At 38.2% G+C, this 18,543-nt stretch overlaps 1 protein-coding gene and 1 long non-coding RNA gene across 2 annotated transcripts; one reads left to right on the top strand and one right to left on the bottom strand.

Annotated features, from left to right (window-relative positions):
• Positions 1 to 517: 517 nt before the first annotated feature.
• Positions 518 to 5,037, bottom strand: LOC113463564 (uncharacterized). Its single transcript, XR_003387992.3, has 3 exons — positions 4,827 to 5,037; positions 1,738 to 1,853; positions 518 to 1,644 (listed from the first exon to the last, which is right to left on the bottom strand). It is a non-coding gene; the product is annotated as an uncharacterized LOC113463564 (long non-coding RNA).
• Positions 5,038 to 10,231: 5,194 nt separating this feature from the next.
• On the top strand, positions 10,232 to 17,799 carry LOC103719590 (la-related protein 1C-like). The gene is made up of 6 exons (XM_039118109.2): positions 10,232 to 10,983; positions 11,121 to 11,709; positions 11,808 to 11,967; positions 12,061 to 12,151; positions 16,513 to 16,584; positions 16,932 to 17,799. Exons 1-6 carry the CDS (start codon positions 10,483 to 10,485, stop codon positions 17,268 to 17,270), a joined length of 1,752 nt encoding a protein of 583 aa, XP_038974037.2. The 5' UTR covers positions 10,232 to 10,482; the 3' UTR covers positions 17,271 to 17,799.
• Positions 17,800 to 18,543: the final 744 nt, after the last annotated feature.

Here is an 18,543-nt window from a genome sequence, read left to right on the forward strand (position 1 = left end):
CAAGCAGGTTTGATGGCATTGCTATCACTCATTTATTTCTTCTTCTTTTTTTCCATCTTGAGGTAGCCGCATATGTGAAAAAATTATTGCTAGATGCTTTTTTTTTTTTTTGGTAGGTACATTTTACATAAGCTATTTCGAGTGTGATTAGGTTGCGAGCTTCCATGGCCGTGCTAATGTGCCGAAAATAGTCTAACAATATTCGAATTTGAATGAATTAGAGCAGGAACAGTTACTATTTCTTAGATTCTAGGGTTACTCATCCGAATATCTTATCAAGGTGTTATAGCATTTGAGAAAGAAAGACTAAAATCATAACCAATTTACCATCCATCTCATCGGGTATCGAGACAGGTTTTCAAAGGCCCATGTACCCCAATTTGCTGTTTTGATCAGCCCTATAGTTGAAATCATGACCATCTATTCGGTCATCGGCTGTTGAATCATCAGTTGTGTGCCGCGGTTGGCAACTGATGCAAATTAGTTTTTAATGATTGTGCTAAATGAATTCATCATGTAAGTACACTCATTTCATATTGATGAAATTCAAATAATCTAATACACCCAATCTAAAGCTGAATTGGGAAAGTAACAAAAGTTAAATTTAGTTACAATAACAAATAATTAGTTATCATGTTCCTGGTTACATGGGGAAATATATCATTATGTAAACCTTGTCTAGTCCTTGCCAAATTGTTCTCTGATATGCTTTAGTTTGTGATGGCAACTGAGGTATCTCTGTTGTTCTGGAGATAATTCATCTCTACATGAACTCAAGTGTTCAAACACTCTGGCATGAAAGAATCTAGCAGGTTATGAATCTAACATAAACCCCATCAGTAAAGACTATGAATCTAGGTGGTGAACTTAGATACAATCCATCGCTCGACAAGTTCTATTCAGATTTTTTCTTTGACAATTCTATGTAAATTCTAAAACTGAAATGAGAACTCTTGGACCAGTTTCCCTGTATCTTTAGCACTAATATGGGCATTCCAACAACCGGTCGAATTGATGTCTCGCTAGCCCACTAGAATTTTTATCCTTCATGCTCTAACCAAAATTCACGTGTCAAGACATCCTGCTGCATTGATATTATGCATCAAAACATTATGTCTAGCAAATGTCTATGAGTCGGGGGTAGCATTTCTCCACTAGGAATTGCCTCCAAGCCCAAAGAAAGCATGCATTCTTTTTTCAATAAACTTTGTTCAAGGCTTTGTCTGTTAAGAGTAGGAAACCTTCGAATTGTTTGGAAGGCTGGTATTTCAAATGCTTATTGAGCTTTGCAGAATTACTACATCGAATTTTCATATAGGTCATTGTAACTTCTTTCCGATCTTTATAAAATTAATTTTTTTTTTTCATTTTATGCTCTGTTTTTCATTTTTTTTCCAGTTCCATATGGTAGTTTATCTATTTTATCAGACTTTTAGCCCAAAGCAAATGCCCAAGATGGCTAGATATGCTCATAGATTAACATACCATACCTATATAATCTGAACTAAGTATGGGTTGAGGCCCGGCCTACCAAGCTTAGGGCCTCAAACAATGACTGAGATAATGGTCATACCTGCATATGTTTGCATGTCCAAGGGCCAACATGGAATTATATCGCTTTCATTCCTTCCAAGATCTCTCTCCCTGCATGAAAACCACTTACATTGGAAGCAGCATGATTTTTTTTCTTTTCTTTTTTCTTTCTTCATTTTTGAAGGTATAATCATCTAAGCTTACCACTAAGATTTTGAGATGAACAGGTTGTTTCCACATAGCAAGTGACCTGTGATAATGCAGCGTCGTCTACTTGGGGCAGCATAATAGGATGTCATCGGGAGCTGAGCAAGTTTCAGCTGTAAGAACATAAATAAAGATAAGTCAACAGAGATTGACAAAATATGACAGGTCTCTTCGCACTACCTCCCATTGTGGACTAGTTGTAAGAGTATCATGTCATCTTACCAAGAGTTCGGTACAAGTTTGTGGAATAGGGTGCAGAAAGTAAATGATGCTGCTGCTATTGAGAAGCTAGAAGATGCCTTCTATTAAGTGACTTATGGTTACCAATGGTTTCTATATGTATTTATAAAGTTCTTCAGGTCTTTCATCAATAATATATAACAAATATTGATGCTAGATATATAGTGCAATAAAGACTAGGAACTAACGCCTAAGAATCGCGTCCATAGTAAGCACCATCCTCAAAGGCATCGAAAAAAGCGTTGCAATAAAAGCCAGGCCATACGGCATCATCAGATTTCTATCAGAAGGAACCAAAGTTACTTCAGATATATTATTGAGTAAGGTGAAATGCCAGGAGTGGCTACTGAAGAATATTCCCACCAATCGCCTAATAGTACACCAACAATAATTTTTCCTCCTTTACTGTTATTTAAAGGGATGGTAGCCTTCATGCATACAATTGCACATACTAATACATGTCCCCTGACTCTGAGTGAGCCAACTCATAAGAATCCCAAGGGTGGGAACTAAAGTAATGCCTCCCCACTACCAATATCCTTAGCCTAGTCAGATCTGAAGCCAGTTTCAAAGGACGAACTACCACCATTTTGGCCTAGAAATCACCTTATGCAATTAAATCCTATATATAACTTCCCCAAAGAGAAATGAAAATTTATGTGCCGATACCTTTCCTATGGGAAGCACACAAGAAGATATTAAGGCATCACAGAAAACAGAAACAACACGAAACAACCCTATCTTTTACTTTCTCAAATCAAGCTTACAAATTATTCCAGGGATGAAATTAAATAGAAGAACATGATAGTGACTATAAAGGAGCAGTTATTTGGGTAAGGGTTAACAATGGCCAATGAAAGATAGTGTGTTCATAAATTTATTTGGGATGTGTTCAAGGCAACTACATTCACCTCGTCTGCCAGCATAGTAACATTATTAAAGGAGCATGATTATACTTGTGATAAGAAATATTGTAGTACGTACATAGGGATACAAATTAGACAGGTTATAAAGTCATAGGATAATCACTAGAACTAATGGTTCACATCTAGCAAGTGCTCCCTTGTATTAGTCCAAACCTTGCAAAGAATCGCCGCGAAAGTTTAGTTCGCACATATTTGTAAATTCAGCTCATTTGTTTTACTTCATTCCCTTTTCATTTTCTTCATCCCTTAGTTGTCTAAGAGTTCCTCGTTTTCTTCTTGTTGTATGATGAGAAGACTTCTTCTCATATCCTTTCATGCTTGGCACCAACTTACTATTTACATTCTGCCAAAATGTAAATGTGAAGAGTTCATTTAATCCAGGATTTTTTGAGGTAAAATATTTTAAGTCTAAAAAGAAACTGGATTTTCTTCTTCTTTTTTTTTTTTTTGACCATTGGAGACCTGCATACTTGTCAACAACTAAAAGTTTTAAGTATTGGAGGTAAATGTGGCTCTTGTAATTGACCAGGATGGGTTTGGGTTTGGATCAGATAGGTCACCTACCAAGGCCCACTTGACCTGAACCGAATCTGACCAACTTGCCAGCAGCTCAAACTTCTCTAATCTTGACCCTGGCAAGAGGAGCAACAGAAAGGCTGGTAATTATGAGTGGCAATGGTGTGTGACGAGTTTGATGAAAGAACAAAGTGTGGGTGACCGGCAGGATGATGGAGCAAGAACAAACTAATGAGATAACAAATGACAACAAGATCATGACATTATCAATAGCGCTGATCGGTTGCGCAAGGCGATGCGAAATAGGAACAGGCAGAATATTGTTGTTGGGGGCAGAGACGAAGAGAGCAGGTTTAGAGGAAATGAGAGTAAACAGAAGTATTGGCAAAGATGAAGAAATTGGGGAAGTGTCAACTTTAAATTCGATAATTTCATATTTCATTGATATATGAATGTGTTTGTTTAAAAGATTTACGACCAAAGGATCAGTGGCTTGAGTGACCCATAGTTGACCTGTAAACATGGCAGGTCAGATTAGGGTGGTCAAGCGTAGATTAGGTTGGTTTGAAGAGTCAGGGTCAAATTTATGAGCCTTCATAAAAAGTGCCACATACAAAATGTTGAATTCTTCACATGTTTGATACCGATATACTATTTGCATCATGCTGAACGTTTGCCACGTTTTATTTGGAATAGCATAGGAGAAAAGATTAGAGAGATAGAGAGGGTGGGGTTACAATCTTAGTACTTCTCAACTAAATGCACCAAATTTCTGTTCATAAACTAAATGCATGCCAAGAGGTTAATGCCAAATGGCAACTACTAATATCCCATAAATACTATTAAAATAAAAAACTACTGCAAAGTCTTAATCGTTTAAACTGAAAGTAGAAAATTCTGCTTCATAAAGTCATGTCCATAACTATAGATTTCCCTCATTTTGTTTGTTTTTGGAATGCTTTAACAATGACAGAGATCAGAGCAATCACTAACAATAAATTCGTTGTCTTTTAATATCTTTATTATAATTTGTAATGAACAAGAAGCTTGTCATTTCATGATTATAGGAAGAATAGTACCTTCAAATGCAAAACTGACTTCAGAAAATAATAGCAGAAGAGGATATTGTCGCAAGAAAGATGAATATCACCAAGAAATTATATCACCAAGCTACTTAGCAATGTTTAGAATTAGCGAGTCATTTTGACAAACATGTGGAAGGCATGCATTGTTGACACTATATCTAGGACAAATTTATGATGATAGGCTATAAAACTAAGCAGAATTAAACAGAAATGGAGTATATAAATCCATTGTAATCCCCAAAGAAAAGTTATCAAGCAACCATCTTATTTTTTACTCCCAAGAAACAAATGGATAGCAGAACAGCAGCGGCGAGCTTACAAAAAATAGAACGAGAAGATGGGTTCTCGATATCTCGCAGAAAAGTGAGCGAGGGAAGGGATGAAAGAACGCGAGTGGAGTTCTGGCTTTACAGAGCGTTCGCTACATCGGGTCAAGAAGCCACCGGCGTCATCCAATAATGGGTTGGAACTCGACAAATAACTCTGGGTTGGGCTCCAACTAGGCATCCTCGAAATCCATCTTTTTGGATCATGGAACCCACCTATATACCTTATCCATTAACCAATTCTATGCCCAGCATACTGTCACAGAAAGAACTGAGTTGTCTGGGTTTGAAATACACGGGTGCCGATTAAATCGGAAGACTACATGTCCCACATCAGGATGGCTCTGTATGGATATGTTTTTCTTTCATCGGTATTGAGGTGGCACTGAGGTGACGTACTCACACGTTGATGGCCCAGTAGGATTTTCCACGAGTTGGGGAAGGCACGCGAAAACTTGAGGCTCGCATTGAACATTTTCTGATGGGAAGGAGGCCCAATGGAGGCTACTATGCGGGTGGGGTTCTTCCCCTCCTCCTCCCCTCCTATTCTTTCTACTAAAAAAATAGAGAGAATTGGACATATAGTATCGGATCTGATCCATAGTCTATATAAACTAAAAGACATTCGTCCAATAAAGTTGACTATAAGCCGATTATAGTGTTTGTGATTAAATTTGAATGGATTTAAACTCTTAATTTGGTAAAAACGCTGCGAGAGAAAAATGGTACAAACAACAATTTGAAAAGCCCACAGAGCTCACGATGATCGAGTTGGCAACTCACACAGCAACTGGCCACCATGTTTGGCAACAAATCCTCCCCTTACCACTTGGCAAGAGGAACTTTTATATATATTTTACGGGAGGCGCATGGCACGACTCATTGAATAATCCTTTGAAGTAAAAGACGCTGCATATTCTGAAAGTTTGACCATCCAAGCAATCTTTGACTTGCTCATAAAAGTTTTATGTCCTAAAAAAAACATATTATAAGCTGGCAGTTAGCAATTCAATCTTGTTAACTTGGTTGCGAAAGATTTGTTGGCAACCAGTTTGAGTCAAGCTCACTCATCCCATGTTCAAATATGATATTTTATAAAAGTAAGAAAAATTTTATGGGGTTTCCGTGCAATCATTTTTGCAGCAAATACTTAGCTCTCTATATGCATACAATTAATATATTATCACATTAATAAAAAAGATGATAGGTATCATGTGAAGGGCGGCCCAATACATTTAGAGGCGTAAGGCGAACTCACTAAAAGAGACATTTTTAAAAAAAATAATATTTTTTTAATAAGTGTAAAATATTTTTAAAAATTATTTAAAAATAATTTGTTTAACTTTTTGAGATGCAATGAGTTTATTTGTGGCAATATAACTATTTAGAACTTCTTTTTAAGGTTGAATGAGTTTTTCTATATATTTGTTTTTTGATTTTTTCATACCTACATTCAAATTTTCTATTAAACATTTGAATTTAAAAATAATATTATCAAACAAAACAGTTAAAGACAATCACTATAAAATCCGAAATGTCAACAAAAGCGGCGCCAGACTCAATGACGAACTCAAGTCCTGACAAGCGGTGCCGAACTTAATGACGAAAAGTGGTGGCGGAGCTAATGTTAATTTTAATAGGGATCCTAAATATGAAAAGCTACTGACAATTTTTTTAAAAATAAGCATGAAAGGGAAGCATGTCTGCATGGTAAAATGTTAGTGATAAATAATAACAATCGAGGATGCCACTCTCTCTCTCATGGAAAGCCTCAGAGGCCCAAGAAAATAAAAACAGCTATTTAATTGTTAATTGCCAATCCTTTCTGTGGACTCCGCGATGATGGAAAGCCTCCGTTGATTGGATTTTTGATTGCCAGTCTACAAGGCTAAGATTTTCCTAATTGATCAATCTAAAATCCCAAGTATACCCTTCTTGACATTCCCCACCCAACCCTGCATGCACTAATTGCCCTGTTTCATGTTTCTGCTATCTCCTTCCCAGAAAAAAATTCCCAAAAAAGAACCCTTTCTGCTCTGTTTCACTATTCCCTTGCCTCCATCCCTAAAAAGAATCCGTCCCCACACTATTTCATAGTTCTTGTTTCTTTTATCATTAAAACAATCTTTCCCTACTCTATTTCACCATTCTCTTTTCATCAAGCGTTAAAAAATGTCCCTAAAAAAAGTTCCTCACCCACTCTGTTTCACCATTTCTTTTCTTCCATCCTTTAAAAAATCTATAAAAAATCCCTTCCCACTCTGTTTCACCATTCTCTTTTCCTTCATCCCTCATAGGCCATCCCCATATCGGCTGCGGAGAGTGGACGAAAATTCCGAGTTCCAACTTTGGCAACTCTGCTTCGATGATCCCACTGGCAGTCTTCCAGAGCGCAGAGGCATTCCTTTTAGCCGAGGCCTTAGGGGACTGCCTCCATCACCTAAAACTTGGGCCGGCCTTGTGAACCATGTGCTCCAGAGATATAAGGCCTATGCTGCAAAAATGGATCATTTTATTAATGTCTCTCTACTATTAACTATCAAATAGAGCTGATGATTGATTAAAAATTACAAAAATGTAACAATTCAGATGATCGAGTTGCTTTAATTAGTATCCTTGATATGTATGTACATCAATGCATAAACATAATGTTGCATTCCATCAAATTTATACCAACGCTAACTCTAAAAATGCTCCAAAGAAGGAAGCGTGCCAATCAAAGTCAGCTTGCTTCATGTATCCCAACATAATTATGTGGTATCAAAACATATATAGTGTCCCTCATCCTTCGGAAGCTTGCAGTGTAACAGGTGAGATCAAATAGTACAAGTATAGTTGTGTTTCTCCGTTGTTTCCTTGAGTCTTGGCTTTCTTATATATATATATATAATGGCGGCTCATACCAAAGTGTAGCCAATAAAATTATTAAAAAAAAGTTGGCGAGGAAAGAAAGAGAGAGACGCTAGATTCTTCCATAAAATTTCTCCAAAATGATGTGTCAAAAATGAAGAAGCACTGTTCGAGGGTCGCTCTCCACATAGGCAGGAGATTTAGGGCTTTCATGCGAGAGACGACAGTTGACTTCCGCACAAGCATGACCGCTAAATCCCTCGAGTGCTTTGAGGTTCACGCTTCCTTCTACCCCGCTGACCTTACCCATATGGCCGGAACACCCCCTCCCTCCCCCGTGCTCATCCTTCGTCGCAGGTAATTTGGGAAGCGCTAAGGCCTTTCCCACAACTCTCACCATGGTCTTCCTGTGATCTAGGGTTGGCGAGAGTGACGTTGACAGAGGAGGTTAGCATAGACGTACACGAGCTGGAAGCTGGAGGCTGAAGCCGCGGTGGGGGGTGGGTGGCGGAGAACAAGCGCTCGAGGGGTCCAGTTCTATTGCGGTCCTTTGCAACGGTGACGATGAAGGAGGGGGAAGGCCTAGCGTTGACGAGGAAGAGCTAGTGGCAGAGAAGAGGCGCTCAAGGGTCCACTTTGTCAAATGAAGATGCACCAATTAGTCTGGTGCATTCTGGAACTTTTTATTTGCCGATTCCTCGAAAAAAAAAAAAGCACCAATCATATGGTCACACAATGATGAAGTTCTTTCGCACAAAAGACCTTACTCGAACCCTCTCACAAATGTGATGGGCATGCCTCATGTTTTAGTTCGACTTCTTGACAACTCAAAGTCAATTACTCTTCCCTCTATCGAATTCTATCATTTTTGGATATATTACTTCGATTACAAGCAGAACCTTCAAGGTTTGCTATTATATCATGAGCTTTAAGCACAGGTAGTATCTTGGTTGTGAAGTCAACAACGGATATGCTTGCACAATTGAAATTTGCTTGATACTGTGTCAAGAAAATATATTCCATTAGTTTCTTGGAGTTAAGGAAATATGTTTGATGGATGAATATCCGGATGAATGATGATGAAAAAATAAAGCTTAAGGATTTTAGTGCCATGTATTGGTCTGTATTGGATTATATCGTAAAGTATCGATACTATTATATTCTTGTAACTATATCATATCAACCCATGGTATTTCAACTTTATTCTATTATATTAGCATTGAGGAGATATCACAGTCCAATAAGTACCAATATTCTAAAGTTTGATGAAACATCAATAATGTACTTGCAATTAATGGAGGATCGGATTGCTCAAAATAGCTATAATTTTTGTTGACTGATTTAGTTAATACAATTATGCAATAGAATTGCTTACAAGTTTTGTTCCGTTACTCTCTTTTGCTACAACCTTTCTAGCTTCTACCATTTGTATATATATTCAACCTTTATTTTCTTTATTATGATATCGTTGAATGATGAATAGAAGAAAATAACAAACATGATCAATCAATATCCATCAAATGATGTATGCACCAGATGAGAGTAACTATAAGAAATCATGGAGGAAAATATTAGTTCCAAGAAGTAACCCTTTATTAGCCGAGTAGGATAGGTCCATGTATGGGCAAAAATTAGCAACCTTGCATATTAAGGGCTAAATATGATTATATCAGAGAGGGGCTATTGAGCTTGAATATACAGAGGAAATGCTATCTAATAAATGCAAGTGATGCAATTGAAGTTATCTTTGATATCTTGATTCAATGTTTGCTAATTTTAGCTCATAATAGTTTCTCTATCAAACTCTATCACCTTCCATCTTTGTCCACACTTATATCAAGAATATAAAGGAACTTCGGAGAATCGATTCATTATTAGATGAGCTTTAAATTTGGCCATTAAGATAAAACTTCACATTTGTCAATTAAGCTTGTTATAACTATTTATAAATTAGTGTTTTTCGATAACTATTTATAAAAATCTACATACCATTACTCAAAAATTGCTCAAGTCGTAGTTGTGCTTCGTGGTTGTCTCATATCATAGAATGATAATGATGATGATAATGATAATTTTAAAATTGTCTTGCTGATGACCATGAATGTTGTTGATTAGCTCCATTAGTAAATATGCATAGGGTTACTCGAACAACTTACAATTTTTCTTTTATTTTCGGCAAAACCAGAGCTATGCCCATAGAATTTTAGTCCACTGAATGGCAACTTTTTTTTCTTCTCAGCATTTGCACTCTGAGAGTCCCTGCAATTTTCAAAACAATAAAGCTATAATTATTCTATTCTTTTTCTTTTTTGGTTGCCTTGAGGCAATTATTTGTTTTTTTAATTATCGATATGTAAATTTAGTTCCATGGCTAGATGAAATATTATTTACATGATGAAAAAATTGATATCCAATCAATAACCAACGCAACGCCAAGTGCAGAAATATCATTTAATATTTTTTAGTATGGGAAAATATAAATTCTTCGAAAAATCAGGAAAGAAAGCGAAAATAGAACACTTAATTAGGTTTTTTTTCTCATCAAACCGGCCAGGAAATAAAAGAGCAAACAAAAGGGGGCGAGGGACAGACGCAACGGAGGCAGTGAGAGAGAGAACGAGAGAGACTCTCCCTCTCGCTCGCTCGCTGGCGCTCCCGATCGGATCTTCGGATCCCTCGATTATATCTTTGGAAACTATGGATTGCTAAGAGAAAACACCCGAAAACCCTAATCCCCCCTCGCTTCCCCCTCACCGGAGCTCCCCGATCGGAACCCTTACCCTAGCCTCCGCCTGCCCCATGGCCTCCGGAGCCGATCCGTCCTCCGCCTCTCACTCCCCTCGCTCCGCCCGCCCCTCCCGCGGGCCCTCCTCCCCATGGTCCCACGCCCTCCGCGGCGATCCCGAGTCCGCCGCCACCGACGCTGCCCCTCCGCCACCCTCTTCTTCCCCGCCTCCGGTCGCCCCGATCCTCTCTCTGGAGATATCCGATCGCTCCCCTCCGGTGCCACCCGAGAACGTGGCTTCGTCGTCCGGGACCTCTCCGCAGTCGTCGTTGCCATCGGATACCTCCGAGCACGGGAGCAACGGTAATGCTGCGGCCTCTGCGTCCTCCTCCGCCGCCGCGGCCGCCCGAGGAAAGAAGCCTGCTTGGCAAAGGCCATCCAACGGATGGATCGAGGTCGGCCCCGTCATGGGGGCGTCCTGGCCCCCTCTCTCCCTGTCCACCAAGGCCTCCCCCAAATCGTCGTCCTCCGATACGTCGAAGGGCTCTTCTGATATAACAATCTCTTCTCCCCCGGTGAGATCTTAAGCTTTCTTCAAATTTCAATGTTATTTCACAAAGGAAAAAAAAAAGAAAAAAGATCGATAGCCATGCATGCTGTTCTTTTAATTCCATATGTTGGTTTGTGTATATATATAATCTTTTGGAATTAGGGGCCTGTGATATCAACTCCTTCTCCGAAGCCGAATTCGAACAATATAAACCTGGATTCAACCCCAGACCTTGTGGTTCCTCCTGCCCGCCAGAAACCCAACAAGCGTGGCAGCGGCGGCGGCAGTAGCAGCGCTACGCCGGCCAATGGTATACCGGCATTGCAATCGCTGCCACCGGCTTCGGCCGTGGGGACTCAGATCACCCCAGCCAAACAGACTACCCCAGAACCATCTCCCAGAGACCTCCCCAACAGAAACAGCAGCAACAGCAACTGGGAGCATGGCACCGGAGGCAGTGGTTTTGCACCTCAGCAACATGGCAGAAATGATCACCACCGGGGTTACGGTGGCAACCGGAGGGGTGGCGGTGGTGCGTCCCACCATGGCAGTTTTGGGAGCCGACGGGATCAGGAGCGTGGGAACTATGAGTGGAGTCATCGGGGTTTTAGCAGCAGGGATGCCAACGTGCAGCAGCACCAGCAGCGGGGTGTTCGACCGTACCCAAGACCGCCTCCGCCGGTAGCACCACCGCCGTTCATTGGCCCGCCTCCTCAAGTCCGACCTTTTGTGAATCCTATGGGCTATTCTGGTGAGTTTTATGCATTCTCTACGGTTGCTTCATGGTATATCCTCCCACGTGGTGTTGATATTCACTTGTTATCCATGCGGTGGTGGTCTCCTTGTTAGATATTCCTCCTATGTATTATGTCACGGCGGCACCCCCACCTCCTGAGACTCTCAGGGGTTTGCCTTTTGTTGCTCATCCAGCAGCACCCCCTGCAATGTTTTTCCCAGCGATAGAGCCTCAGCGTGCTATGTTGCTGAAACAGATAAACTACTACTTCAGGTGAGACTCCAGTCCGTATATGTAATCTTTCTAGCAACTAAGGAAGGATTTGTTAAGCTACTATTTCTTTTTCATTTTTCTTTTTCCATGCAGTACTGAAAATTTGTGCAAGGATATTTACTTGCGACAGAACATGGACGAGCAGGGCTGGGTTCCTATATCCTTGATTGCTGGTTTCAACAGAGTTAGTTATCTTGGGACACTTTCTCTTCTGCTCTATCATATGTACATGCATTAGTTTCTTTTGACTTCAGTAGTAATGCTGTATTATTATTAGATGCTTGCTTTTTGTAGATTTTAGTATATATGTCTGTTTATGAGACTGGATTTCTTTTCAAGCTTTCCTGCATAGCTAATCTCTTGATATTAGAGTGATATATGGATATATATGTGCGCGCGCGCGCGAGTGTACATGCCAAGCAAGATACGTTGTTTTGATATCAGACCCCATGCTGGTGCCATCCTGTTATTGTGTTGGTTCGGTATAGTATAGCGTACCTTAATACCAAGTATAGGAGATGAATCAGGAATGCAACATTGTGTATTTAAATAAGGAGCATGAATAGGTTAGATCTTAAGGAGAACATGCATGAGTAAGAAGAAACTGATAGAGCAAATCAAAACCTTGCTTAGAAACATGATTTGGAGGAGCGAACACCTGCTTTAGATGGCTTTGATTGATTCCAATCCTTGTCTGAGATTAATTGACTCTCTCTCCCTTGACTAGTTCTTCTGACTCATCGAACTTGAAGACTGCTCATTATGCATACATGTATGATAGGTAGATAATGACTATGGGGCTTATGTGCGATCATGCATGAGGGGACAATGGAACTCGCATTTGTTTGTCCTTAGATCTATCACCTCGGACCTATGTTCTCTGGGCTACTATATTCATTGGTCATTGTAAGGGCCACCCATCACCTGTACCGCTATTCATAAGGTGCCAGAATCAGCACTAAGAAAGGGTGTTCAAGCTGACTTGTATGACTCGTAAGCTGACTCGTACATTTTTTTTCCTCATATATTTTTTCGTAATCTTCGCATTGTTGCAACCCATGACTTTTAACTAGTTTTGTTCATAATCCTTTGGCTGGTACCTCCTTTTCAGCATTTTCATCTCCTTTTATATTTCATATCCCAACTGTTGGATCATGCCCATGCTGCCATATCCACCACACATAAATGGTTCAACTTCGCAGAAGCAAACTAAATTTCTGCTTTGGAAAGCTGATGCCAATCAAAAAAGATCCTACATATCTTTCTATCCGATCTGATAAGAGCTATGAATTTATCTTGCCAAAAAATTCCAGTACCCAATTTTACTTCTTGATAGCCCTTGAAAAATTGTCACGTGAACCTGAATAATCTGTTGCTTCTGGAGAGAATCACCATGGATTGGATAAGTAGTTGCATCTCATATTTCGAAATTTTTTAGCTTGCTGCCATCTCCTTTCTTGTTCCCTATGTTGCTGCCCATAAGCCTTGAAACCTTTTTTTGCTGCCTAAGCATCTCATCATCAGCACACAATGGATTTATAATATGAAAATCAGCATATTGTTGCTCCAGATTTCATGAATCAGCAGGGGGCCATTCCCAAGAATTGAGAGGTCAAATCTGATCGATCCTCAATTCTTAAGTTTTATGGGGGTTTTCGTGAACCTTGAACATCTATGTTTGATGAGGATTCAAGTAGAACTCATGTATGCATTTATAGTTGTTTCAAGATTCCATAATTCATTGAACTGCTTTATATTTGCTTCTAATTATTGCTGTATATCCCAGAATGTAATGCAGCATATAGGTATATCTTTCAGCTTACATTTTCTGAAATATCGCAGATGTGCGGGAAATATACTATAAACTCATTCTGAATTTTGGATACATGTACATCTTTGACATACTGAAACGACTGCCACTATTGGTATTAAACCAATAACGATTGATACAAGCTAAATGTTTTAATTGGTAATTAAGCCAATTTATTTGTATCTGTAGTAGTATTAAAATGCTTATTCTCATTCAAAAATTTTCCAGGGTTTCTTATTTTTATCTCACTTATGAGGTCATCAATTGCATCATTAGTGGGATCAGGACATTCTTCCTAGCATTGGATGTGCTTACTGTGGTCTGTCTTGGTTTTCATGGTGTACAAATTGGATTTATGATTTCCATGTTAAGAGTTGTTGATTCTCAGGTACCAATTTTTGATGCAGTCTGACATATGATCAGATGGCAAGGACAACTTAAATGCTGAAATTAATTTCTATCTAATGATTTGCCTTTCAAAACAAGAAATTCAGCAGAAGAGTTGGGAAAAAAGGTTTATTAGAGAGAATAATAAATGATAGAAAGAAATCCAAATAGAGAAGATAGAAAAGCTACAATGCTCAGTATGAAGGAAATTGACTAAAACCTATTCAATATCACCACTTGTCTTCATTAGACTGTAATTACTAAACCCTAACTCTGCTTTATCTTGAAAACCCATAACTACGCCCCCCCACCCAACAAAAAAAAAATACAGGTTTTCACAATTATTGTAGCATGATAGTACTATGAACAATACTTTGTCCATTGGCATATTAATAGTAATAGGTAACTCCAAGGTACCAAGCTTGTTTGCAACAAAGAATGATAATTTTGCTCCAGTGTTTTTCACGGCTACATGTCATGGTATTCCTATTATTCATGTCTTTAGGCATGCTTGTAGTTAAGTTCCTTGCATCTTTAGTCACCCATAACCTTATCTTATTCTTTTTATCTGGAACAATCCTGTATATTACATGTGCTAAAGTGTAATTCCATTTTGCTGTGCTTCTATAAACATCATTCAAAAAGTCTTGCAAGTTGTGAAACTGTTTGCATTTTCTTTCTGTGATTGTCAACACTACATGGTGCAGTTTTTCCATGCCAGTATTAAGTTGTTTCTTCTATCATTGTATCTTAGTTATCATTTTGCAATCACTGAATCGGGTATTCTACAATGTTAACAGAATTAACATTAGTAGAATACTAACTGATAATTAATTGCTCAAAACTGCATTCTTGTGAAGATATTCTCATTTCATTGTACCCATTTATAGATAAGATCACAGATTTATGCTGAGTTGTACCCAAGGAGAGCTTTTCAACTTTTTCTGCATATTTATTTATTTTTAATAATTGGTGGTACATTTATTTTTACTGTACAAGTCTGATGAAGTTGACATTGTATTTGCAAGATTTGTACTGCCATAATATCATTTTTAATTTTTTAGCTTATAGCTGAAATGGTATCTGTAATCTTAAAAGCTGTGGTTGGATATGTATCATGGTGAAATTTCTAGGTGCCAGTCAGATTGAATGAGGAATTTTGATCGTTTTGATATCTGTGTAGAACTTTTGTTCTATCTTTATATATTTTATCAGTAAACCAACCAATGTTGTCTGTACAAAGGTTGTTGCCTACTAATCTCCCAAAATGTTTCTATAGCAGCCAATTTTATAGTCACCTGTGGGTGCTCTTTTATCATTTGAAAGTCTCAAATCTTAATCACAGGTTAGACCAATGGTACTTCTGATTTTAGATGTCATCATCTGTAGGTTCATGGTTTTCTTACAATCTCCATTTTGGTTGGGATTATTTTGAAACTGCCTCAAGGGTAAACATTTTGGCCTAAATGATCTCATGAGCATTAAAAAAAAGTAAGGATAATATGTATTAGAATACAACAAAAGGTAGAACTTCCTAAATAAATTTCGCTGAGAGATCTACAACAGACAAACCTTCTTCCTTTGACTTGGTTGGTCTACCAATCTCTTTTGTTTCTGGTCACTATCTTCTTCAGCAATTTGCACAAGGTCTTATTGAAGGCTTCTGCAAGTCTGTTTGTGCATGCATTAATGTCCTGGAAGATCTCAAATTTGTCCGATATTTTTTTGAACTTACTAATTTGGAAAGCATCTTTTGCCATTGGAGCTTTATTTTTTTGAACGAACTTGTTCAAACTAATAATTAACCCAATTAAGAGCTTTATTTTTATTTTAGTGTGATCTTTCAATTCAATCTATCTATTTGTCACAAACTTTTCCTGGCACCAGCTGGACATCCATAAGTTAGTCTTTTTGGTTTTATTTACATATAATAGGGACTGTACCTACAAAGCTGTCTGGTCTGGAAGTTGCTAGGCCACATGTTTTCCTACGGCAGTTGTGTTGCCATATGAAGTAATATGATAGGTATAACATATATTGCAGATCTGTGAGACATTTGTAAACTTGATGAGTCTAAGCTTAAGTTATTAATATTTTCACTTTGATGGAGCGGAGGATAGATACAAGTAATGACAGAATTCATTTAAGTGTTCCCCGATAGAGGCATTCTGTTTAAGATGGTTACTGAACCATGCAATTGTCTAATTAGGTTTTGTGTTATACTACTAGGGTTTGATTTCTTTTTCATTGGTACAAACACTTCTCTGCTTCAATTTTGTTATCTTTGTTATGTAAAGTTGGTACATCTGTCATTTCTATGTGATGTATATTTGTGCAAATTTGTGCAGGTCAAGCAATTAACAAATAGCAAACAGTATATTTTGGATACTGTACGGCTGTCAGATGTTGTGGAAGTGCAGGTATATTTTTATATAAATATTTTATCAAAGTTTAATTAGGATCTAATAGTTGTTTTCCACTCAAAATATAATATAATATAAAAAGAGATTAATTTGTTAAATGCAAATTATTTCTTATAGTCTGTTGATGTGCTACTGTCTAAAGAGAAGAGTAAGTAGAGTGGTGGACCATGAAGGATGGCTAGCGTCCATGTTAAACATGTCATTATCCTGCATCTAATGAGTGGGCCTTGTTTCTTTTGTTTCTTTACAAATTAACTAAACTTCTCTTGCAGGACCTTATCTTTTCCTCCCCACATTTCACTTCCATTTATCCCTCTTTCTCTCTTACACATACCTTGATGCAGGGTGAGAAAATAAGGAAGCGTAATGATTGGATGAATTGGGTGCTGCCCCCATCTCCCAATCATTTTGGAACTGTTTCTGGTATGCAGTCTCCTGCAACGTCGGACTATGATACTCTGGTGGCTCGGTTGGAAACTGTTGGACTTGAGGGAGTATCTAACCACAATAGCATGGGGGGCTCAACTCATACTGAGGTAATTCTTAGCAGATCAGCATCCGGGAGTTTGAATAACCAGTTGCAGGTGGCGGGCAGTCTTAGTGAAGATGGAAAAGTCACTGGACACATAAATTCAGATTATTCCAAGTCAGGAAGAAGTTTAGTCAGGAATGACACATTGTAGAAATCCATTTTCTCCAGGGCAAGGTTTTATGTGAGGGAGGCCGTCTGCGGGAGGGGCAAAGGTTTATTTGCTAGGTAAGATATTTTGCTTTGCCCATAGATGGAAGTGTCCAATTCTCAGCTTAGAAAAAAAAGATAAGAAAAATGAAAATGAAAAGAAAAGAGAGTGAAAGAGGGGAAAAAAGAAAAGAAAAGAAAGACAGGTAGGAAGAATTACCAGTATGAGGCGGCACTTATGCTTGGTAGAGTGCTGCTTACTGAGTGGGATATCTCATTGCCATGCATGGTCACTGGGCTGTTAAACTATTGTCTTGAGATTTTCTTTTTTGCTGTGAAACTCCATTTTTGGGGAGGATACTTTTGTCATTTTGGGAGTTGAGGGCTGGAATTGGTGACATTATCTGCACTTCCTTGAAAACTCCTTCTCTCTCTTCTTCTTTTTTTTTTAAAATTTTTTTCAACATTTCTTTTTGTTTCAATACATCAAAACATATTCTCATATTTATATAGCATTTTTTTAATTAGTTAAAGACATGGTGCATGAGTACTTGGTTACTCGGTTACCCGTTGCTGTGATTAATAATTCGTCTGTATTAATGATGGCAGGTCTTGTTTGATTTTATGGATAGAATATGTTTGTTCTGGTTTATGTGCTTTACGGAGCAAGCAGGTGTCTCCTGTATTACCAGCAATGGCTATGGGTTTCCTGTGTTGGTAGACTTCATTAGTTTATTTATTTATTTGGAAAATCTGGCTGGATGTTGTGATGTTGTCAAATGTATCCTGGGCTCGTAATGGGTTGTCTTGATTTCTGGCTCTGTTGCTGGTAGATGATTTCCCGCGAGTGCATTTGGACAGGCAACGAAGTCATGAAATTTTCTGATTTTAAATTAATTTCTGACACCAAGAGTTAGATTTTACAGAATTAGTTATTGGATTTTCTAGTGGAAGTTCGAAGTGCTGAAATCACAGAATTGAGAATTTTTATAGTTCCGATCATATAAATCCATGATGATTTGTCCTCTATTTATATTTTATTCTTAAAACTGGAGATGAACCAATCAATATTGGAATCCAGCCCAGCCTGATCAAAATTGGGTGGGTGGGTGATTAGATTATGCCTTTATATAAAATATAAGTAAATAACTAATTTTATTCAAGAAATATGTAATATCTCAAGTCTCGACAAGAACAAAAATAATGAAAAATAAAATTGACCAGTAATACATTTATAAAAATCAACAAAAAATATAAAGATATAGGCTATGCATAAT

The sequence above is a fragment of the Phoenix dactylifera genome, chromosome 3 (assembly GCF_051530095.1).
Source record: "Phoenix dactylifera cultivar Ajwa chromosome 3, Ajwa_hap1_PhDact_Kaust_v1.1, whole genome shotgun sequence".
Taxonomy (NCBI): Eukaryota; Viridiplantae; Streptophyta; class Magnoliopsida; order Arecales; family Arecaceae; genus Phoenix; species Phoenix dactylifera.